General features: G+C 41.2%; 1 protein-coding gene across 13 annotated transcripts in view; it reads left to right on the forward strand.

Annotated features, from left to right (window-relative positions):
• TRPM3 (transient receptor potential cation channel subfamily M member 3) overlaps positions 1–24,098 on the forward strand; it is an 877,808-nt gene that overhangs the window by 319,921 nt on the left and 533,789 nt on the right. For 9 of the 13 annotated variants that reach the window (XM_063080773.1, XM_063080759.1, XM_063080760.1 and 6 more), the window contains exon 1: positions 22,681–22,857. The exons of the other annotated variants lie outside the window; for them this stretch is intronic. In XM_063080773.1, coding sequence (XP_062936843.1) covers positions 22,681–22,857 — 177 coding nt within the window. Of the gene's footprint in view, positions 1–22,680; positions 22,858–24,098 lie in introns of those variants that run through there. 13 annotated transcript variants of the gene reach the window in all.

The following is a 24,098-nucleotide window of genomic DNA, read 5'->3' on the forward strand; positions in this document are numbered from 1 at the left end:
ATATAAATAGCATAGCTTTGAAGAATGCGTGTGTGCAAATGTGGAGGAATGCTAGGTGTGGTTGGTTGCTACCGATTGTTACTATTACTAAGCCCAGTTGGCTTGAGGTAGAAAATGTAATAATTTTTTTGATATCGTTTTGTGTTAAGGTGCAGATTTCTGTGAATAGTGTGGTGATGGCACCCAGGCATAGTGCTAGTGTGTGGGCTGTTTTGTTATTTTCTATTAGTGGGTAAAATCGTATTAGTAGGAAGACTCCCACTATGACTATTGTGCTGGAGTGAAGTAGGGCCGAGACAGTTGTGGGGCCCTCTATTGCATGGGTGCGGGCCAAATTGAGCAGACTTGCCTGTTGCGGCAAGGAGGAGGCCCACTAGTGGGAGAAGGTGTGGGTGTGTGTTAAGGATAAATAGTTGTTGAATGTCTCACATGTCTGAATGTACAAGGAATCATGCTATGGCTAGGATAAAGCCAATGTCTCTGATGCAGTTGTAGAGGATTGCCTGTAGGGCTGCCGTGTTCGCATCTGTTCAGCCATATCATCATCCAGTGAGGAGAAAGGATATGATGCTGACTCCCTCTCATCCAATGAAGAGTTGGAATAGATTGTTGGCAGAGACCAGGATTAGCATTGTTATGAGGAAGGTGAGTAGGTATTTGAAGAATTTGTTAATGTTGGGGTCTGATTGCATATATCATAGTGAGAATTCCATGATGGATCATGTGACAATGAGGGCTGCTGGCGTGAAGATCATTGAGAAGTAGTCTAGTTTGAAGCTGAGGGATAGTTTGAGTGTTTGGATGATGATTCAGTGTCAGTTAGAGATGACTATGTCTTGTCCAGAGTAGATAAACATGAGGGCTGGTGTGAAGCTGGTTAGGAAGGTGAACTGGATTGAGGTTTCCACGTAGTGGGGATAGGTGTCGTTTTGTATGTGTTGGTGAGGGTAAGGATAATAGAGGTGATAAGGATAATAAGTGCCATTGCTGTCAAGGAGGAAAATAGGTTTATCACTTTTATTTGGAGTTGTATGAATTTTTTGGTTCCTAAGGCCATTGGATTACTTCTATCCTCTAAAATTAAGAAAGCCATAGTTTTAAGTATGGTGGCAGGAGTTAGCAGTTCTTGCAGTCTTTCTTGGTAGATAAGAAGTTTTGAGCTTCTATTATTAGGCTCACAACCTAATGTTTTGTTTAAACTCTATTTATAGTAGGAGGGGCCTAAAATTGCTTTGGGGTTGAGGGATAGGAGTAGGAGTGAATGATATGTGTGAGTATCAGAGAATTTTCTCGTGTGAGGGATGATTTGATATTATTGATGTGGTGTGTGAAGGCTCCTCGTTGTGTTGTGACTAGTATGAATAGGGTGTATAGGGCTGTGATTAGTATGTTGAATCCCATGAGAATGATTGTGATGTTCGATCATGAGAATGATGTCATTATTACAAATAATTCTCCAAGTGGGTTGATGGTTGGTGGGAAGGCTAAATTTGTTAAGGAGGCCAGTAATCACCATGTTGCTATTAGGGGGAGGAATGTTTGTAGTCCGCGGGCCAGGATTATTGTTCGACTGTGAATGCATTCATAGTTGGAGTTTGCAAGGCAGAAGAGTAGGGATGAGGTGAATTCAAGGGCGAATGTTAGGGCTGTGGCTCCTATGAACCCTCAGGGTGTTTGGATTAGGACAGCTATGATTACTAGGGCCATGTGGCTAATGGATGAGTAGGCGATGAGGGATTTTAGGTCCATCTGATGTAGACAGATGGAGCTTGTTATGATTATTCCTCATAGAGAGAGTATGAGGAAGGGATAGATTATAAAGTTTGCTAGGGGGCTTAGGGTGGTGGTGATTCATATTGTTCCATACCCTCCTAGTTTCAGCAGAATTGCTGCAAAGACTATAGATCTGGCGATAGGGGCTTCTACATGTGCTTTTGGTAGTCAGAGGTGGAGTCCGTAGAGTGGTATTTTTATCATAAATGCCATTATGCATGCTGTTCATAGAAGGGTGTCGGATCATGGGGGTAAGGGTGTTCGAGTTCAGTGTTGGATTAATAATAGGTTTAATGAGCTTATGGAGTTGTGGATGTAGGTTAGTGCAATGAGTAGTGGTATGGAGCCGAGGAGGGTGTAGAATAGGAAGTAAAGTCCTGCATTTAGTTGTTCTGGTTGGTTGCCTCATTGGGTGATAATAATTAGGGTTGGGATTAGTGTTGCTTCAAATAAAATGTAAAATACGATTAGTTCTGTGATGGTGAATGTTATGAAAATTTGTAGTGAGATTAGCATAAGGCATAATGTTATGAAAATTTGTAGTGAGATTAGCATAAGGATATATAGTTTTTTTCATGTGGTCATTTCTTTGGAGAGGCGATGTTGGCTTGCTATGATTATTAGGGGGAGGAGTCAGGCTGTGAGTGTTAGAAGGGAATTTGAGCGGGGGTCTGAGTAGAAGTTTGGTGATATGGTCATGCTGTTCTCGTTATTGTGATTTAGGAAGAGAAAGGTGGTGAGGCTGATCAACAGGCTGTGGGTTGTCGAGTTGATTCAGATCATGCTGTTGTTAGAGGACCATGTAGTGGGGATGAGTGTAATTGTGGGGATAATGAGTTTTAGCATTGTCGGAGGTTGAAGTTTTGTATGTAGTCTAGGCTGTAAGTGTTAGAGACTATTATTAGAAGTGCCAGACCTACAGTGGCTTCACAGGCTGCAAAGACTAGACGAATGACAGGGAGGGTGTGGGACAGGGTGAAGTGTAGGTTTAGGGACAAGAGGGTGCTTAGGATGAATAGGGGCAGTATTATGCCTTCTAGGCATAGGAGGGAGGATATGAGGTGGGATCGGTATATTAGGAGTCCTACGAGGGATGCGGTGTATGCTAGGATAATGTTGATGTAGACTGAGGGCCTTTTAGTAGTTACGAAATATCACAATTTAATGGGTCGAAATCAGTTGTTTTGATGAAACTAACTACTATATTCAGCTCATTCTAGGCCTTTTTGAGTTCATTCGTAGGCTAGACCTAGTGCTAGAACGAGGATTAGGGTGAGTGCTATGGTGAGTATTAGTGTGAGGCTGTTTGTTTGGGTGGCTATGGGAGAGGTAGGAGGGCAATTTCTAGGTCAAATAGTAGGAATATGATGGCCACCAGGAAAAATTTTATGGAGAATGGTACATGGGCAGATCCTATTGGGTTGAACCCACATTCACATGGGCTCGATTTTTCTGCATAGATGTTTAGTTGTGGAAGTCAAAAGGCGATGGTGACCACCAGGAGTGCTGGCGCTATGTTGGTTGAGAGAGTTACTATTAGTTTAATTGTTCTTTTCTGGGTTGTGACCAGAGCTAATTGATTGGAAGTCAGTTGTACTAGCTGATACTGAAAGAATAGGATCTTCATCAATAGATGGAGATGTATAAGAACAGTCAGACCACATCCACAGAGTGTCAGTATCAGGCTGCAGCTTCTAAGCCAAAGTGATGGTTGGATGTGAAGTGAAATTTTAGTTGGTGTAAAAAGCAGACTGAGAAAGGTGGAGCCAATAATTACATGTAGGCCATGAAAGCCTGTTGCTATAAAGAATGTTGATCCCTGTACGCCGTGGGAAATGGTGAAGGATGTCTCAAAGTATTCTGAGGCTTGGAGAAGTGTAAAGTAAATGCCTAGAGAGATTGTGATGAAGAGGGCTTGGAGTATATGTTTGCAGTTTCCTTCTATGAGTCTGTGGTGAGCTCAGGTAGTAGATTCCCTGGAGGCTAACAGGACCGATATGTTGAGTAATGGGACTTCCATGGGGTTGAGGGGGTTGATGCCTGTTGGAGGCCAGCATCCTCCTAGGTCAGGAGTTGGGGCCAGGCTTGAGTGGTAAAACGCTCAGAAGAATCTGGCAAAGACGATGACTTCGGACACAATAAATAGGACTATTCCATATCCCAAGCCCATTTGAACAATGGTTGTATTGTGGCCTTGAAAGATGCTTTCTTGCACCACGTCTCGTCATAATTGATATATGGTTGACAGGTTGGTTAGTAGGCCTAGAATTAGTAGGGTGTTAGAGTTGAAGTAGAATCATATTGCTAGGCCAGATGTTATGAGTAGGGTGGATAGGGCTCCTGTGAGTGGTCAGGGACTGGGGTTTACTATGTGGTAGGCATGGGTTTGGTGGGTCATTAGGTGTTGTTGTGTAGGTAGAGGCTCACTAGGAGGGTGAATACGTAGGCTTGGATCAGGGCTACGGCAAGTTCAAGGGCAGTGAGTAGGATTAGGATAATGAAGATGGTTGAGGCTGCCGGGGGGCTTAGGGTTGTTAGCATTAGCATGGCACTTCTGATAAGGTGCATGAGCAGGTGGCTGACTGTGATGTTGGCTGTTAATCATACGGCTAGGGCTACAGGCTGGATGAAGAGGCTAGTGGTCTCGATGATTACAAGTATTGGAATGAGGGGGGTGGGTGTTCCTTGTGGTAGGAAGTGGGCCAGGGATGCTTTTGTTTTGTGGCAGAGGCCTGTGATTACTGTCCCGGCTCATAAGGGGATTGCCATACCTAGGTTTAGAGATAGTTGGGTGGTTGGTGTAAATGAGTGGGGTAGTAGGCCTAGTAGATTTGTTGAGCCAATAAATAGGATTAGTGAAATTAACATTAGGGATCACATTAGCCCTTTGGTGTTGTGGATTGTTATTAGTTGTTTTAGGATGAGCTGGATTAATCATTTTTGTAGGGAGGTTAAGCGGTTGTTGATGAGGCAAGAGTGGGAGGGATATATTACGTTGGGCAGAAGGATAATGAGGGTTATGATGGGTATTCCTATTAGTGTTGGGGTAATAAAAGAGGCAAATAGATTTTCATTCATTTTTTTCCTCAGGTCTATGTAGTTTGATATTTTAATGTTTTTTTCCACAGGGTCAGAGGGGTAGGTAAATTTTGAGAATTTTAGTTGAAATACGATGAAGAGCATTAGGATTATGGAGGTAATAGTAGTGAGTCATGTTGAGGTGTCCAGTTGTGGCATTTCGTTGTGGGAAGGTTGATGTTTCCATTCTTTAACTTAAAAGGTTAGTGCTGTTTAGCTTCACAATGTACTTATGGCATTGAGGTCGATCACTCCTCGAAGTGTTTGAGTGGGACTAGTTCAAGTACGATAGGCATGAAGCTATGCTTTGAGCCATAGATTTCTGAGCATTGTCCCTAGTACTGGCCTAGTCATGTGGCTGTTAGGCTTGCTTGATTTAGGCGTTCTGGGATTGCATCTGTTTTTAGGCCTAGTGAGGGTACGGGTCATGGGTGTAGTACATCTTCGGATGAGATAGCATGCGGATTGAGGTTTCTATTGGGAGTACCACTCGGTTGTCAACTTCTAGGAGTCGGAGTTCCCCTGGTTTTAGGTTGGGGGTGGGGATCATGTATGAGTCGAAGTTTAGGTCTTCGTAGTCTGTATACTCGTAGCTTCAGTAACATTGGTGGCCCATGGTTTTGACGGTTGGGAGGGTTGTTAATTTCATTTGTTATATATAGGATTCGTAATGATGGGAGGGCAATTAAGATGAGAATAATAGCGGGTAAAATTGTTCATACAGTTTCTACTTCTTGAGCTTCTATGGTGTTTGTGTGAGTGAGTTTTGTAGTTAATATTAGGGAGATGATATAGAGAACTAAGGAGCTGATTAGGAGTATGGTTATTAGGGTGTGGTGGTGAAAGTGTAATAGTTCTTCTATGATAGGGGAGGTGGCGTCTTGAAGGCCTAGCTGCAGTGGGTATGCCATAAAGATATAAAGGGTTTGAACCTATTAATTAACCTTGATGAAGTTATGTAATATTTTTACTAATATCTTGTCTGTTGAGAAAATTATAGAGGTTATAAGGTTGGCTTGAAACCATTCTTGGGGGGTTCAATTCCTTCCTTTCTCGTTGGGTTTTTACGTGCGTGGGCTCTTCAAATGTGTGGTAGGTGGGAGGGCAGCCGTGCAGTCATTCTAGGTTTGTAGAAGGGAGTTCTACCGCTGAAATTTCTTGTTTTGAGGCGAAAGCTTCTCAGATTATGAAAATTATTAGTATGACTCTGTCAGGGAGATGAAAGATCCTATGGAGGATACTGTATTTCATGTGGTATATGTGTCAGGGTAGTCCAAGTATCGTCGTGGTATTCCCGATAGGCCAAAAAAGTGTTGTGGGAAGAATGTTAGGTTTACACCCACGAATGTAATTACAAAGTGGATTTTGGCTCCGGTAGTGTTGTGGTCATAGCCTGAAAATAGGGGGAATCAGTGGACGAAGCCTCCTATAATGGCGAATACTGCCCCTATGGATAGTACATAGTGGAAGTGTGCAACTGCATAATATGTGTCATGGCGGACAATGTGTAGCAATGAGTTGGCTAATATGATTCCTGTTAGGCCTCCCACTGTAAATAGGAAAATGAAGCCTAGGGCCCATAGTATAGCAGGGGATCATTTGATGTTATCTCCATGCAGTGTGGCTAGTTGGCTAAATACTTCCACGCCTGTGGGGATTGCGATAATTATAGTGGCTGATGTAAAGTATGCTGGGGTGTCCACGTCTATTCCTACTGTGAATATGTGGTGGGCTCAGACGATGAAGCCTAGGAAACCAATAGATATCATAGCTCAAACTATTCCTATATATCTGAGTGGTTCTTTTTTGCCTGAGTAACAGGTTACAACATGGGAGATTATTCCAAAACCGGGGAGAATAAGAATATAGACTTCAGGGTGTCTGAAGAATCAGAATAGGTGTTGGTATAGGATGGGGTCTGTTCCTCCTGCAGGGTCAAAGAATGTAGTGTTTTGATTACAGTCTGTTAGGAGCATGGTGATACTGGCTGCTAGTACAGGGAGGGAGAGGAGGAAGAGGGCGGCTGTGATTAGTACTGATCACACAAATAGGGGGGTTTGGTATTGGGATATTGCTGGTGGTTTTATGTTAATAATGGTAGTAATGAAGTTGATTGCCCCTAGAATGGAGGAGACACCCACCAGGTGTAGGGAGAAAATTGTGAGATCTACAGAGGCCCTAGCATGGGCCAGATTTCTGGCTAAAGGTGGGTGGACCGTTCAGCCCGTCCCGGGGCCAGCCTCTACTGTTGAAGAGGCGAGCAGGAGTAGGAGTGATGGGGGGAGAAGTCAGAAGCTTATGTTGTTCATTTGGGGGAATGCCATGTCAGGGGCTCTGATCACGAGGACAACTAGTCAGTTGCCAAAGCCTCCCATTATAATAGGTATGACCATGAAGAAGATTATTAGGAATGCATGGGTGGCTACTATGACATTGTAGATCTGATCGTCACCCAGGAGAGTTCCGGGCTGGCCAAGCTCAGCTCGAATAAGGAGGCTCAGGGCCATTCCTACCATCTCAGCTCAGGCGCCGAATAGGACATGCAATGTGCCAATGTCTTTGTGGTTTGTTGAGAATAGTCAACGGTTGATGAACATGGGTAAGGGATGAAGTGGCTGAGCAGGCATTAGACTGTAAATCTAAGCACAGGGGTTGAGTTCCCTCTTTATCAGGTCCTGAGGTGATCAATCATGCTGAATTGCAAATTCAGAAAAGCAGCTTCAATTCTGCCAGGGTTTCTCCTGCCTTTTTTTTCCTGGAGGCAGGAGAAGTAGATTGAAGCCAGTTGTTTAGGGTGATTAGCTGTTAACTAATTTTTCATGGGGTTGGAGCCCATCAGTCTAGTAAGGGCTTAGCTTAATTAAAGTAATTGATTGGAGGTCAGTTGATGTAGGATGAAGTCTTGCAGTCCTTAGGTCAGAAATTGAGGGGCACTTGCTTAGGGCTTTGAAGGCTCTCAGTCTGTTTAACCTAAATTTCTAGCTTAGGGTGGAGAAGACTGGTGCACGAGGGAGGAGGAGGTTGATAGTATTATGAATGTTGGTAGGAGGAACGTTCGTTTTGTATTTTCGAATTGTCATTTTGTTTTTGTGTTGTTGGTCACCGGGAATATGGTGAGTGCTGTGGAATAAATCAATCGCATGTAGAAGTATAAGTTGAGTAGTGCTGCGATGGCTATGAATGTGGGTGGGGCCGTGTTGTTGTTTTTTACCGTTTCTTGGGTGATAATTCATTTGGGTAGGAACCCCGTGAGTGGAGGGAATCCCCCTAGTGATAGCAGGACTAGGAGGATCGTGGGGGTGATTAGTGGTGTTTTGTTTCATAGGAGTGCTAGAGTGGGGATCACGAGTGTAAGTGTGATGTAGATTAGTAGGTTGAGGATTACGATGGGGGGTTGTAAATGAGGATGGCTATTGTCCAACCTATATGTGCGATTGATGAATAGGCTCCAATTTTTTGTAGTTGTGTTTGGTTGAATCCTCCTCGTCCTCCTACTAGGATGGATAGGATGGCAGTGGTTAGGATGATGTGAGGGTTAAGTAGCGGTGACATTTGGAATGTAATTGAGATAGGGGCAAGTTTCTGTCACGTTAGTAAGATTATGCCTGATGTTAGAGGGATTCCCTGTGCTACTTCGGGAACTCAGTAGTGAAACGGGGATGAGCCTAGTTTCATGATTAGTGCTAATGTTAGTAGTGTGGTTGCTAAGGGGCTATTTATGTTTGCGATTGTTCATGGCCCAGAGTTTGTTGTGTTGATTATGACGGCTATTATTAGGAGTATGGAGGCTGTTGCTTGTGTGAGAAAGTATTTGGTGGCTGCTTCTGTTGACCATGGGTTTGGCTTTTTTTTTATTAGGATGAGAATGAAGGCGAGCATATTTATTTCTAGGCTGGTTCAGATTATTAGCCAGTGGGAGACTTGTATTGTGAATATGGTGCCTGTGTCATGAGGATGATAAGAAGAATTATGGGGTTAATTAGTACGGGAAGGGTATGAACCAACATTTTCGGGGTATGGGCCCGATAGCTTGTTTAGCTGACGTTACTGTAGGATATGGTGTAATAGGTAGCATGGAGAGTTTTGAGTTCTTAGGAGTAGGTTCAATTCCCATGGTTCTAGAAACAAGAGTGTTTGGACCTCTATTATTTATTCTATCAAGGTAACTCTTTTGTCAGACATGTTTCTTAGGTTTGTGGAGGGATGCTTGATAGTAGGATAGGTATCGAGATGTGTCATATACATAAAGCTAATGTAAGTGAGAGGAAGTTTTTTTCATAGGAGATGCATTAGTTGGTCGTATCGGAATTGTGGATAGGAGGCTCGGATTCATAGGAATAGGGCTGTTAGGAGGAGGGTTTGATGGTAAAGTTTAGTGTGAAAATTTCTGGTGTGGAAATATCATGAAGTGTTCCTAGGAAGATGATGGTGGTGAGAGCATTTATTATGATGATGTTGGTATATTCAGCTATAAAGAATAGGGCGAAGGAGCCTGCAGCATATTCGATGTTGAATCCTGATACAAGTTCTGATTCGCCTTCTGTGAGGTCGAATGGGGCTCAGTTGGTTTCTGCTAGTGTTGAAATGAATCATATTATGGCTGGTGGTCATGATGGAAGGATTAGTCATATGAATTCTTGGGTAATGATGAGGGTTGATAGAGTGTAGGACTCGTTTATAAGTAAGACTGACACGAGAATGAGGGCTAAGGTGACTTCGTATGAAATTGTTTGGGCTACCGCTCGTAGGGCTCCAATTAGAGCATATTTTGAGTTCGAGGTTCATCCTGATCAGAGGATTGAGTAGACAGCTAGGCTCGAGGTGGCTAGGATGAATAATATTCCCACATTTAGGTTGGCTAGGGGGTGAGGTATTGATAATGGCACCCACATGGTGAGTGCCAGGGTAAGGGCTAGTGCGGGTGCGATGATATGTAGGGAGGCAGCTGATGTTAGTGTTCAGAGTGGTTCTTTGGTGAATAATTTTACTGCATCAGTGAAGGGTTAGAGAAGACCATAGGGGCTGACAATGTCGGGTCCTTTGCGAAGTTGTATGTAGCTGAGCATTTTCTGTTCTACAAAAGTGAGGAATGCCATTGCGAGTATAATGGCAATAATGAGTAGAAGCATGTTAATGATGTGCATGTTGTTAGGAAGAGGAGTTGAATCTCTGATTGTAAAGTCTTAAGTTATATGCAGTTGCCGGGCTCTGCCATCCTAAGGAGCCCTGCTCTTGGGCGGGGCGTGTGGGGACGGGCTGAATTTAGATTACATCATTCATTGGGGCTGAAGGTGCTTTTTGAAGTGGGCCTTATTTCTCTTGTCCTTTCGTACTGGGAGAAATGCAGTAATAGATAGAAACCGACCTGGATTGCTCCAGTCTGAACTCAGATCATGCAGGACTTTAATGGTTGAACAAACGAACCTTTAATAGCGGCTGCACCATTGGGATGTCCTGATCTAACATCGAGGTCGTAAACTCTATTGTCGATAGGGACTCTAAACTAGAATTGTGCTGTCATCCCTAGGGTAACTTGTTCCGTTGATCAGGTTGTTTTGGGTCAATTGATGATTGTGTTGCTTCAACTGGTTGGTCTATGTCATAGTCATTCGGAGGTTTTGTTTTACTCTGAGGTCACCCCAACCAAAATTTCTGGCTCAGAGGGTTTTGTTGTTGATGCCTGCATTAGGCTTATGTTATTTTGCTTGAGCCAGTTAATTAATGCTCCATAGGGTCTTCTCGTCTTATTTTCGTATCCCTGCCTCTTCATGGGGAGGTTAATTTCACTGATTAGAAACAGGAGACAGTAAAACCCTAGTGTGACCTTTCATACAAGTCCCTAATTAAGGAACAAATGATTATGCTACCTTTGCACGGTCAAGATACCATAGCTGTTGAACTGTGTCACTGGGCAGGCAGTGCCTCTAATACTTGTAATGCTAGAGGTGATGTTTTTGATAAACAGGCGGAGTTTATAGTTGCCAAATTCCTTCTGCTTCTTTTAATCTTTCCTTTAATGCATTCCTGTGTTGGGTTAACAATATAAGTGGATTTTGGTTGGACAATTTTTATTATATTTTTAATTATCAGCAGGCATCTGGTCTGATATAGGCTTATGCAGGGAGAACAGGGTTCTTGTTTCTCATATTAACAATATTTCTTCTATATAAGTATAGATTGGTCCAGTTGGGTGCTAGGAGTTTGGTACAGGTAGTAGGAATTAAGTCTTCGTGGTTGTCGAGCTTGATCGCTTTCTTAATTGGTGGCTGCTTTTAGGCCAACAATGGATGGTTGGTATCTTACTCTCTATGGGGGGTTGAGTCCTGTATCTAAAGGGCTGTACCTCTTTAGACTAGCACTTAAATTTACATATGGAGTAGTGACTTCTTTAGGTAAATTTAAAGTTGAACTGAAATTCTGCACTGGACAACCAGCTATCACCAGGCTTGGTTGGCTTTTCACCTCTACTCATAGGTCTTCTCGCTATTTTGCCACATAGATGAGTTTGTCCTTGTGACTGCCTATGAGTAGCTCATCCGGTTTCAGGGTTTTTGGGTAAAGTTCTCTTTGTCAAGGTTGTTCTAGTTAATCCATTATGTGAAAGGTACAAGGGGGAAGCTTTGCTATTGGGTACTGGAACTTGTTCTTTCATCTTTCCCTTACGGTACTGTCTCTACAGCACCTGTGGATAATTTCTATCTCCTATACTTTTAAAAGTGTTTAAATGGTTCGGTTTAGAGTTCAGTTCTGTTTTTCATGTTTGGGTTGTCTGGGCTAGAGCTAGTTCAAAGTGGTCAGTTGGTGTGAAATCTTCTGGGTGTAGACCAGATGCTTTGAATTAAGCTATGTTTGGTGTGTCCAAGTATACTTTCTAGTATACTTACCTTGTTACAACTTGTCTCCTCCAGGTCTGTTGGCAGTAGCTTTGGTAGAAATTTCATCTGCAGTGGTATTTGAGGAGGGTGACAGGCGGTGTGTGCGTGCTTCATAGCCTTTTTCAATCAAGCTCTCTATTCCTGGTTTACTGCTAAATCCTCCTTTGGCCTCCAATTTTTATGGGGGCTGTCGTGGGTGGGTCATTCTGGGTTAGAAAATGTAGTCCATTTCTCCCATCTCATGGGCTGCATCTTGACCTAACGTTTTTATGTGGATTCTTGTGCTTACTTTTTGTGCCTTGGAAGGGTTTGCTGAAGATGGAGGTAAACAGGCTGAGTTGGCAAGGGATGGTGAGGCATATAGGGGTTTATCAATTATAGAACAGACTCCTCTAGAGGGATGTGAAGCACCGCCAAGTCCTTTGAGTTTTGGGCTGTTGCTGGTAGTACTCTGGAGAGTGGCTTTGTTTGACTAGCCACCTGGGTTTATGGCTGAGCATAGTGGGGTGTCTAATCCCAGTTTGGGTCTCAGCTGTCGTGTGTTCAGGCTGTTATAAAGTCACTTTCATGGTGAAAGTGACTTGAAATAGAGAGTCACCTTCATAAAGGCTTATTCTGACATGAAGAAAACACCCTTAATAAATTGCCATTATGGGAGATGTTTGAGAACGGGGCCACACTGTCAAAGTGGTAAATGACTAAATTCTGTAGCATGAGTTATTTTCAGATTCAATTTCTGATATCCATACTCTTCCCTTCTCTTCTTTTCTTTTTCTTTTCCAAATTTCTCTGTGTTTAGTGTTTGGCCTCTCTACGTGCAGGTTAGAGTCTGAGAACTTCCTCCTTTTATTAATTTTGTGATAACTAAATAAGCAGTTCTTAGACATCTTAAGGCTTTGGAGTTAAGATTTTGGGAAACAGAAAGGCACTGAATACGTGTTCAAAAGTTTGTAGATAAGCATTAGGCATCATGAGATAACTAAATGCCTAGAAAGAGATGATTTTTAACAAACATGTCTAGTTCATTCATTTTTCATTTACTCATTCTACAGTCAACAAATTTTGATTGGGTCTCCATCATGTTTCAGACATTCTGCGAGGATTTGTGATATAGCTGACTGTTGCCCTATAGGAATTATATTCAAGTAGGAGATTAAGACCAAAAATAAATAAACCAACCAATTAAATAGTTACCATTTCTGTAAAGATGTAAAAGAATTCAAACAAAGAGCTGCAATGAGTCTCAAGGAGAGCTAGAGAAATCAAGAAAGGACTCTCCAAGGAGATGACATTCAAGCTGAGTCCTGAAGTGTGAGAAAGAGCTGACCTTGTGAAGAGCTAGAGAAAGGAACAGTAGGAGAAGAAGGAACAGCATATGGAAATGTCCTGAGACACAAAGCACAGAAACCAAAAGAATAAGTGTGGCTGAAGCATGAGGTGTCAGGGAGATGGTCCACAGTTGAGGCTAGAGAGATAGGCAGGATCAAATTAGTCAGAACACTGAAAACCAAGATGAGTTTGAATTTCGTGCTAACTCCATGAAGATGGAAGTGAGTTGATCTGTTTTAATTGTGAGTGTTTCCATAAAACTGAATTGATCATTCTCTCATCTGATCTGTGACAGTTTACTAGCAAAGAATTTAATTAAGGTACAAGGCAAAACATACACAGTAAAGCTTTATCTACCTATTTTTTACTAAAACAATACTTCCTCAGGTTTTTTTGTTTGGGTTAATGTTGGGTACTACAGGGCATTATAATTATTTCTTTATTATATCTCTGTTATTGGGGAAAGCTTCCCAGAGACAGTTGGGGGTCCCCTACAGTCAATCAGATACCTTGTGCCAACGCATGTACCATTTAGGCTCCTATGGATGGCATTGGCTGGAGTTAGAATAACAGCAGTCAGAATCTAATTTATTAGCCAATTTAGAAGCTGTTATAAATCAAATTTTCCTTCATTTTCTAACTTAATAGCTTCAGGTTAGTAGTAGAGTTTTGATGATGTTTTGTTTTGTTTTCTTCCCCAAAACTTTGTATATTTCATATGAAGGTCAAGTAAACTTGAATAACCATCATAATGTTATTTATATAATTACACAGATACCTTTGGTTTTTACTGATTATGATAGGTGTCAAGTTTTCTGGCCAACGGCATCTTTCATGTGATTGAAACCTCCTGTTGCTGTAATAAGTATCTAAAATATTGTCTTTCAGTCATGAAAAATGATAGATTATGGTTTTATGAGATACCGAACTAAAGGATCTTAAACTAATTCAGTTGCCTTAAAATGGATTTTGTTTTTTTATTTACTCTTTATAAAACTTTATACAATATATCAAGTTTAGATTTGAATTCAAACCTTTGCTCTGAAACTTACTGTGTGACCTTGGGTAAGTATTTAACCTTTCTGTGCTTCAGTTTCCTTATCTAGAAAATCCAGGAATCCAGGTGGGGATAAAAGTTGTACGGCAGTGAAAATCAAATGAGTTCCTATGTATAATTTACCTCACATTTGCAAGTCATGTGAGTGAGTCCTTTAGAAACATTCATTTTGTCACATAATAAATACTGTGTCCCAGGCATTGTGTGATATATTGGGCATACCAAATGAGTATGGACCATTCTTGCCTCACCAGAGAGGTCAGCCAGGTGGAACCAGAAGGTAGGAAAGGGATGTGAAATTCAGCACTGCGAACAAAAGAAACCCAGAGCCATCGGTCCATCTGTGCTCTGCAGGATTCTGTTTTTAAGGTTAGGTCCCCTGATTTGTTTTCCTTTTTCTCAGTTTTATCAGATTAAACACTTGCTTTTTTTGTAAAGCCACAGGAACCTTGTATAAATCTTTTCTTTTTTAATTGGTAGCAACATATAATAGTGAGTAAGAGCACAGCTTATAGAATCAGAACTTGTTTCAAGTTCATTTACCAGCCATGTAACCTTCTGCAGGCTTCCTAACCTCTCTGGGTTCTTAACATCTCTGAGACTATTTTTTCATCTGTAATATTGAGATAATGCTGCAAACTTCATAGGTTTGTTATGAGAAGTATGGAGCTATTAATGAGCTATTCACTTAGAAGATTTAGCACACTGTTTAGCACCTACTAAGGGCTCAAATAGTTATCCATCATCATTTTACCATTGTCATAATTAGCCACAATCTACTTCAAAGATGAGGACTCATAGAATTTATAGGAATTGCTCAATGACTTAATGTGGATTCAAACTCAGTTCTCCCTGCTTTAAAATCCATGTGGTTTGCATTGATTTTATGCCTCCTCACGTGAAAAACAGAATGAAAACTGGACCGATGTCTCTCAAGAAATAAATCATGTAATCTCTGCCACTGTTATGGATAAAAATAAAAATGAAAGGCTTATGGTTGTTAAAAATATGATGCCAGAATAAACATCAACAGTGATACAGTTTCAGAATGGATGACAAAAATAGATAGCAAGTACAGTGTTCATTAGCTTTCTTCATTAAAATCCTCTACCAAGCCCAGTTACTGCTTTGAGGATTTTCCAGATCACAGTGTCTCTCTGTTTTCCAGGGAAGTGTACCTTATGGTCGAGCCCTGCACTGGCCATAAGGGTCAGAAGCCCAGATGGACAAGGTGGGGGTGCGTGGCTGGGGCAGACTCTTGGCTTTCATTGGTGGGAGTCAGAGGGTATTCTAGAAGTATATGTGAGGTTTCAGCTTGAACTTGGGTCTTATTTGAGCATCCATTGGCCAATAAATCTGACTTAAGCTTCATGTTAGCAATGAAATACTGAGCTTCCCTCTGATTCACACAATTTATTTGCAGTAATTGGAGATTTACTGCTTAATCTCCCCTCCCAAAAGGTATTCATTCATGCATTCTTACTAAGTTGGTCAAATTTGTGGCTTTTATGATGAAAACTTATCTAAAATACCTATATTCTGTGTGTGTGTGTTTGTGCATGTGTGTGTATGTTATAGATGTCTAAGCTTAGAATAGAGAACATTTATAATAATGAATAACATTGCAAATATTAGAAGAATGTGAATAATAAGTGGTTAGAAATGTACATCTCAAATTCTTATGTTTTTAACAAGCCTCCATGGACTCATTAAAATTTTCGAATTATACCAAAAATACCTTTGGTGAATGGAAGTTTTAGGGTTCCAAAGCTGAATGAGGATGCATTTTAGCTCTTGGTCTTTGAATATTTGTTGTATAATTTTTAAGTGAATATGCAGGATTTCTAGTTTTAGTGAGAGAGAAGCTGCTTATATACCTTTGTGTTTTCTAAAGTGAAACATTTTATGTGTCAAAGCTTTGCACTCATTTAGTGGAATGTATGATCTGTTCTCAGCTGCAGAGAGGAAAGCAATAAGAAAAGTCAGGTGTTGTTTTTTTCCTCTAGTATTTTCTGCAGCTTCTCCTGTTACTGGATGAAGCAAAGGAGAAAGTGAAGATGTTTTGTTTTACTTTGCTTTTCTAGAGCAGTAGCTATAGGAAGAACATCACACGTGACTTCAATATTGGTAATAAGAAATTATTAATTTTTTTTGAGTTCTTACAATATGTGGCACCCTCTTCTAAGAGCTCTGCACATATTAGCTAATTAACTTCACATTTTTTTTTAACATAGGCAGTTTTATTATCCCCAGTTTGCCAGTGAAGAAGCTAAACGTTGGTGAAATTAAGTAACTTCCCCAAAGCTACATGTGAATGGTAAAGCTGGGGTTTAAATCCAGGCCATTGGTGGAGAAAAGGGACCACTTATACAATGATGGTAGGATTGTAAGCTATTATAGCCATTATGGAAAATAGTATGGAGGGTCCTCAAAAAACTAAAAATAGAGCTACCATATGATCCAGCAATTCCACTGCTGGATATAAATAAAGCCAAAGGAAATGAAATCAGTATGTTGAAGAGATATTTGCACTACCATGTTTATTGCAGCACTGTTTATGATAGCCAAACTATGAAATCAACCTAAGTATCCAACAATGGATAAATGGATAAAAAAAATGGATAAAGAAAATGTGGCATATATACACAATGGAATACTATTCAGCCATAAAAAAGAATGAAATCCTGTCATTTGTGATGACATGGGTGAACTTGGAGGACATTATGTTAAGAGAAATAAGCCAGACACAGAAAGACAAATACAGCATCATGATCTTTATCATATGCAGAATTAAAAAAAAAAGTTGATATCATAGAAGCAGAGCATGGAATAGAAATTATCAAAAATGGCAGGGGGGAATAAGAGGGGAGGATGAGGAGAGGTTGGTCAATGGGTACAAAATTACAAATAGATAGGAGGAATAAGTTGTTCCATTGCACAGACTATGGTTAACAGTAAAGTATTGTATATTACAAAATAGCTAGAAGAGAGGCTTTTGAATGTTCTCACACGAAGATGATAAATGCATGAAGTGACTCACTAACTACCCTGATTGGATCATTATACAATTTATATATGTATCAAAACATCAAATTATACCCCATAAATATGTAAAATCACAATACGCCAATAAAAGACAGAAAGAACTAAGAATCCAGGCCACTTGGGCTATGGCCTGTGCTCTTAAGCATGATGCTGAATGGCCAGTGGTGTCAGTGGAAGTGATAACAATACCATTAATGACAATAACAATAATAATTACACTTAATGTGTTTTCCCCTATATCAACACTGTGCTAATTGCTTTTAATCTTCACAAAAAACTCGAGGTGGAAACCATCGTAGACCCCATTTCTGAGAGGTTAAGTAACTGGCTCAGAGCCACACAGTGGGTAAGAGGTGGGACTTGAGTTTGAACTACGACAGTGTAATTTCAAAGCTAGTAGATGAAGACAGGGAGAATGAAACACAGACAGTCCAATCCCTGGGTTTTCCATTAGCTCATGACCAACCCTCTCCACCTCCCTTATGAGCCAGGGTCAAAAAAAGAGGAAATTACACGTATCAGTTCAGCCTTCAGAGTGTGTGTGTGTGTATGTGGGGGTGGGGGGGTATGTGGCGGGTCAGACTTTAACATACTTAAAGGTTGTGTTGATTAAACTAATTAATTCATGAAGGGAATTTTTAAAAGAAGCTAAATTATTAGTGAGTTTCTCCTCAGAGCTCTCTAAAGGACTTTTATAAGAAGTAATTCAAGGGATTTAAGAGGATTAAGACACTACTCTATTTAAAGTATCCCTGTAACATAATATTGAATATAACCCTGAAGAGGATTTTTTACTAAACACTGCACACCATCATATGCAGAAAGATTAATGGTCCACGATGCGCAGTGTGGAGAAGAGGAGGTTGGAGTGCACTTTGTTACCTATATTTACACATTTAGAGAACTAGTCTTGGGAAGAAAAACTCAGCTTGGAAGTTACAGGGAAGCACATCTCACCTCAGTCTTAGGAAGAACTTTCTGTCAACAAGAGCTGTCCAACCGTGGAATGGACTGCCTCAAAAACCCACCTGCTCTGTGCCACTACAGGCATTCATGAAGAGGGTGGCCAGCCTCAGGGAAGCTGGGGGAGAGATCCCAATATTGGAAAAAAAAAAGATAACTATTCTAATTTACTTTAGATGGAATAGATACTGCTTATGCTACTTAACAAAGGGGGTCATTTATTTTAATAGATTTTAATGTATTTTAAAAGCTATTATCTATAAAAGATGTCAAAAGGGGAAAAATACCTAAGTGGAAAAAAAAGGATATTTAATCTATTTGAAGGACATATATTTGGAGATAAGAACGATTTTGTAGACCAATTGATTCTACAAAGAGATTTAATATTTTGAAAAATATGTAGACCCATCAACAATTTTCTAAAAATTTTATAGCTCTATTTGAGTGCAATTAAAGAGAAGAAACAGGAAAAGCGTGGGGTTTTTTTTTTTTTTGGCAAAATTATAAATTGCCATAAAATTTACAAGACAAATGATTTTCTGACAAAAATAGTGAACTATCAAAACACAACAAAGTTAATAACTGAGGCCAAATAAAAAAATCTAATGTAAACATGAGATTATAAAATATCGAAGCAAATGAAAAGTGTCTATGAAGGCTTACCATTGGGCTGGTTCCTGCTGTTTCCCTAGGATGCTTGAATATCGTTTTTCTACATTATGTACACTACATTCATATATTAGAGACTGAAAATATATGCTCCACTAATGTCCATATACCTATGAATTTCAGTGTTAACAAACTTTGAAACTTATGTTGCAGCACTTTTCGAGTGCTGTTTGCAGAAACCATATTTCAGCAGAAGACTTTTGAATACTCTATAATACCTGGTCATGTGTCATTTCCTTTCTGTTTTCTTAGGTTTTCAGGGGTCAGTCCTTTTTACATCTAAGAGTTATACAGAAGACAGCGTGCAAAGTGGTACAATGCCATTGAGGGTGCCATGATTTTTTTTTTTTTTTTTGTCCTTTTCGTGACCGGCACTCAGCCAGTGAGTGCACCGGCCAGTCCTATATAGGATCCGAACCCGCGGCGGGAGCGTCGCAGCGCTCCCAGCGCCGCACTCTACCAAGTGCGCCACGGCTCGGCCCCCATGATTTTTTTTAAAGAGAGGGAACGTGGTCTTCAAGAGGAAGAAATGTCGAATGTCTGTGCTGCAACTCATTGTCAGTATTGAGACTGAGCCAAAAACCTCATCATGATTCTTACATTTAGATCATTTACCCAGGAAATAAATAGGGAAGATGATCGGTGGGAAGTGGGCTTTATATATGTAGCATGGGAGAGAATTAGATTTTATTCAAAGGCAGACTTCGGAGTGCAGAAATTTGATGTGCCTAGTTTGCTTTTTTTTAGCATATTGAAAGCTAACATGATTGTGTCAGAGTCTTAAGCCTGCTAGAATTTGTCTTGCAGATTTGTAAACATCCACACTCATGAAATTTATAAATAAGTATTTTGGATTTATGAGATGCTAACTTTCGCTTCTCTGTTTTTTCCTCATTAGACCCGTCTCTAAAACCAGGGAAACCATTATTCCATGAGAAAGTATCATGTTTTGAAAGTGGGGGCAGATTTCCTGAAAACCCTACTTTATTTGATTGCTAGCAAACAATGCTGGCACACACTACCCCAACGATGGAAGAAAAAGCTCCTCTCATGAACTGTCATCCTTCTTTGATCTTTACCTCCTTTGCAGAGTAGTCTCCAAATCAATTCCCTGGAGATTTTGTGCTTCTCTTCTCTGATTGCCATTAGAGAGGGCTGTGAGTTCTCCTATATCCTCATTCTGCATAGTTTCTAACTATTCTCTTTGACCAAAGTTGTTCAGTGAAAATTAAAGGGGCTAGGAGGATCAAAGGCTGTGTGCTTTCAGAATGATGCTGCCGTTTCTGTGGGGTCCTTAACATCTTGGAATACTGTGGGGCAGAGGGTAGGTAACTGCAGTGTTTTGGCATTTTCATGGAGCAGATTTCTCACAACCACAAAGGAACCACTTAAGGGAATTGAACAGCTAGGGAAAGCTGGAGCACTGTAGTCTTGGTAAAGGCAACGTCTTGAGATCTGGCAAATATCACTCCGCAATATAGCGTGAGAGAGAAAATACTGCCCTTATAGTTCCCACCTGCCTCTTTACCCTATTTATTAAAGTTGTGATAACTCATAGGAAGCACTCAGGTTTAATTTGGCTTGCTTGACTTCATCACTTAGTACTGCACATATGCACAGTTGTGCACACTTAATGGAAATTGTCAGTGAGCTCCCACCACAAAATTAGCCTGTGCTTTTATCATGAATCATGGTATGAGGGGTTTAACGCACCAGGCTCCACCAGATTAGCTCTTTTAGTCCTTGCAACAACCATAGGTGAATAGTTTTATTTTTATCTCCATTTTACAGATAAGGACTCCAAGGCACAGAGAAGGTGAGTAAATTGCCCAAGGTCGGGGTTAGAATTGGAATTTGAACTGTGTAGCCTGATTCCAGAATTCATGCTGTTAACTACTCCATCAACCAAACTGTCATACCAAAGTGATAATCTGAAAGAAATGCTAAGCAGTTTTTCTTCAAAGTCTTTTAGCTCAACTCTTATATATGGTTAAATTACCAGAAAACTAAGGCAGTGGTTTTATTGCTGTGGTCCCCTTAATTATGAAAGAAGTAGGAGAGAAGAGAAAGCTTGTCTACATAGTCTTGTAGACCATTTTCAATCAACCCAGACTCTGGTCTTACTAATTTCTCTGTGAAATAGGCATATGACAATTGCAGCTACTTCATAGGGCTGTTGTTGATATAAACTTATGCAATGCATTTAAAGTGCCAACACAATGCCTGACAGGTACATATTAGCTGTTATTTTAAAATTGCCTTCAATTTTTTTATGGAAATAGAATGGTGACAGAAAATGAAACAATTGTACATGAGGTCTATTAAAGCATTGTTGTTTAATAAAAGATAATCAGGTACATGAATTTTATCATACAAGGTAAGTCAATAGTCTGTGTTCCACCAGAGGACTAGTTCTTCTGCAATACCACTCTTAGATCTGTGACACAGGACCATTGTGAGGGAAACAGTGTTGCAACACAGTGTGTCAGGTATTTATTATACTCTGGGAAGGGGCCACGTGGTCCCAAATTCAGAATTCCAGAAGCATATCCCATCTGCCTTCACCCCTCCCAATTCTGCTTCAGAATGCATGATAGTCACGGAGCTGGGATTTACCATTTTCTTTGACTTAATTAGAAATGGAAAATCAGTGTAGTCATAGGGAGGGACATAAAGGGGAAAAATAAGTAAGATGGCAATGCTCTAAAGACATGGGGATTCTCCTGGGCAGGAGTCTTTAGGTCAAGTGTTCCCACTGAGGTCTGATGCCTGGGGAGGGGGGGAATATGGGAATCCAAGTGGGGGTGGTGACATGAATTCCTTCCTCCTCCCCGCAACCCTCCCCTAACTTCCTTTCTCCAAGTGAAATTAGCCAATTTCTTCCTTCAAATTGAAAAGTTCTCCTTTATTCTCTCTCACCACAGGAGTACAAAAGACTATGCACTCCAACGCAGCAACTCTTTCTTAAAGCCACTTTATAAAATGATGGGGGCGGGAATCCCCACTTGAGGGAACTCCCTGTTTTAAAGACAGCATCCCACACAGCACGTTAAGGGTTAAACTTTTATTGCAGAGAAAGGGTATCAAGTGGCTTTCCAGGAGGGGATAACCTCCCATTTAGAAACTGTCATTTCTAAAAGGTAAGCCAAATAGACATTAGTTTACACTGCTTTCTATGAAAGGAGTAACTCGCTGCTACCCGTGTGTGTGCATTTGCTTCTTTCTCTGTGTCTGCCTATGCACCACCAATATAATATATCAGGGTGAGGACTGTCAATCACAGTTAATATAAACCCCAGAGATCCCTTTCACAATAGATCTATTTTACGATAGCTCGCAATTTATTATGTCACATAAATCAAAAGGGAAGCGTTTATCTTATCATTGGGAGGCATCCCTTCTCCCTGTGTCCTAGCCCCTCCCCGCCCCCCTGCCAGTTACCAGCCTCTCAAAGATGCTTTGTGCAAGAAAGTGCAAGTTCCCTCATCTGGCTTTATTTTTGTTCCTTTTTGCTCTCCTCTTGGCTCCCCCCCCCCCAATCCAAGCGAGCGAAGCAAATGGCCCGGGTCCCCCAACAACGCCTGACCTGTGCTTGCTGGGAGGAGGGCAGGGAGCGAGCGTGCATTCTGGAGCAGGCTGCTCCGGGCTCCGACCACAGGCTGTTTTGTGCAGGCTGTGCCTCTCCTTCAAAACCGTGCATCCCCTCCCCGAAGCAGCAGGCGGTGTGCCTCCATTCAGCCACATTTGGTATGCATGAGCACGGCTGCAGGGAGAGGGGAGGTGGCTTTCTTAAGAAGGTTCAGGGGCTCAGGCGACGCCACTTGACTAGTCTCCCAAGTTCCAGGAAGCTTCTGCCCTAATGGAATTTGCAGGTGTGGAGATGACCATGGGATGCCAGGGCCGTGGGGGACCGTTGATTTTCTAGGCACTGCTCAGGTTTGCAGTTTCTTGTTTTCCTGGTGGAATTTGGAAGGGGTCATGAATCAAACGGATGCTCCTCGACCCCTAAACTGGACCATCCGGAAGCTGTGCCACGCAGCCTTTCTCCCATCTGTCAGACTTCTTAAGGTACTGTAACTTGCTGCTTTCAATAGCTCTAATTATGTTTTTTAGGTCTAAATGCCCAACTTCGCACTTGGGCTGGGACACACCTTTGGGGGAGCACCAATGCATGCAGTACTGGCTCGGTTGCCCGTGGCTGGAGAGAAGCTCTCAGAACCCCTCGCCGCCCCCTCGCCGCCCCCCACGCCCCCGCCCCGACCCCCTTGGTGGTGTCAGCGAGGAGACGGTGGCGTGAGCCACACTTGAGAATGGGATTATGGTCCCAGAGAACGGTCTGCCTGAGTGCTTCCCCTACCCCTCTTAACCACCCCCCAAACAGAATTAATTAACTTCTTTGGGAGGGTGAGAACAGTAGTGGGAGTGAATTTTTTACTCCCCTGTGTTTGGCTCCTGGATTTATTTTCTCTCCCTGGGGAAGCCCTTTGACCCACTTTTCCTTTCAATGGAACCTGAGAGAACAAAGGAGTCTCCTCATTATTTTAAAAGCTTTGTGTATTTAGGTGGGCAGTCAGGTAAAGACAAAGAATGAACCTCATCAGATAGTGATTTTTTTGGTGCCCATTTTTTTTAAAAAAGGCATGGTGATTTTAGCCTCCTGAGTACAGTCAGTAGTTGGAAAGTATTGTTAAACATGTATTGAAGGTAAGCTCTCTCTCTAGCTCTGAGTCACACAAAAGAATGGTACTACACCTGAACTGGAATTGCCACCTTGTGTCTGCAGTACTCCTTTTTCTAGAAGCAGATACATTAAAGATACTGAAAAAGTCCACACAACTCCATAATAATTGACCTTCATGATCTGCCTTGTAGGGAAGGAAATACAAATAAAATTTAAAGATGCAGAAAACAAGTGTTTTTGCCTAGAAAAAAGAATGTGGTAACCCTTATTTGGGGAAAGTGCATGTCTCTGGATGTTCTGCATCCATGAGAAGTTAAAAAGGCAAGGCAAAGTTCTCCATTCTCTTTTCCATATTATATATGATCTTTTGATTTCATTACTTTTGGGCATTGAGTCAAATTGGCTGCAATGGTGGATTAATGAATTAGCCCTGAATAAATAACACTTGCAGAATTTTTTTCTGAGGCTGTGTTCTGGTTAGGTTAAGTTTGATGTGGACAGTTAGTTCCATGCAGCTAGCTAAGTGGCTCCTCACAACAGTGTTACCCATTGTCTGAGTTTTTCTATCCTGTTAAACAGGAACTGGTATTAACTTTCACAAAGGCTGCCCCTAAGTGCTGTTCAAACT

Source organism: Cynocephalus volans, chromosome 16 (assembly GCF_027409185.1).
Source record: "Cynocephalus volans isolate mCynVol1 chromosome 16, mCynVol1.pri, whole genome shotgun sequence".
Lineage (NCBI taxonomy): Eukaryota > Metazoa > Chordata > Mammalia > Dermoptera > Cynocephalidae > Cynocephalus > Cynocephalus volans.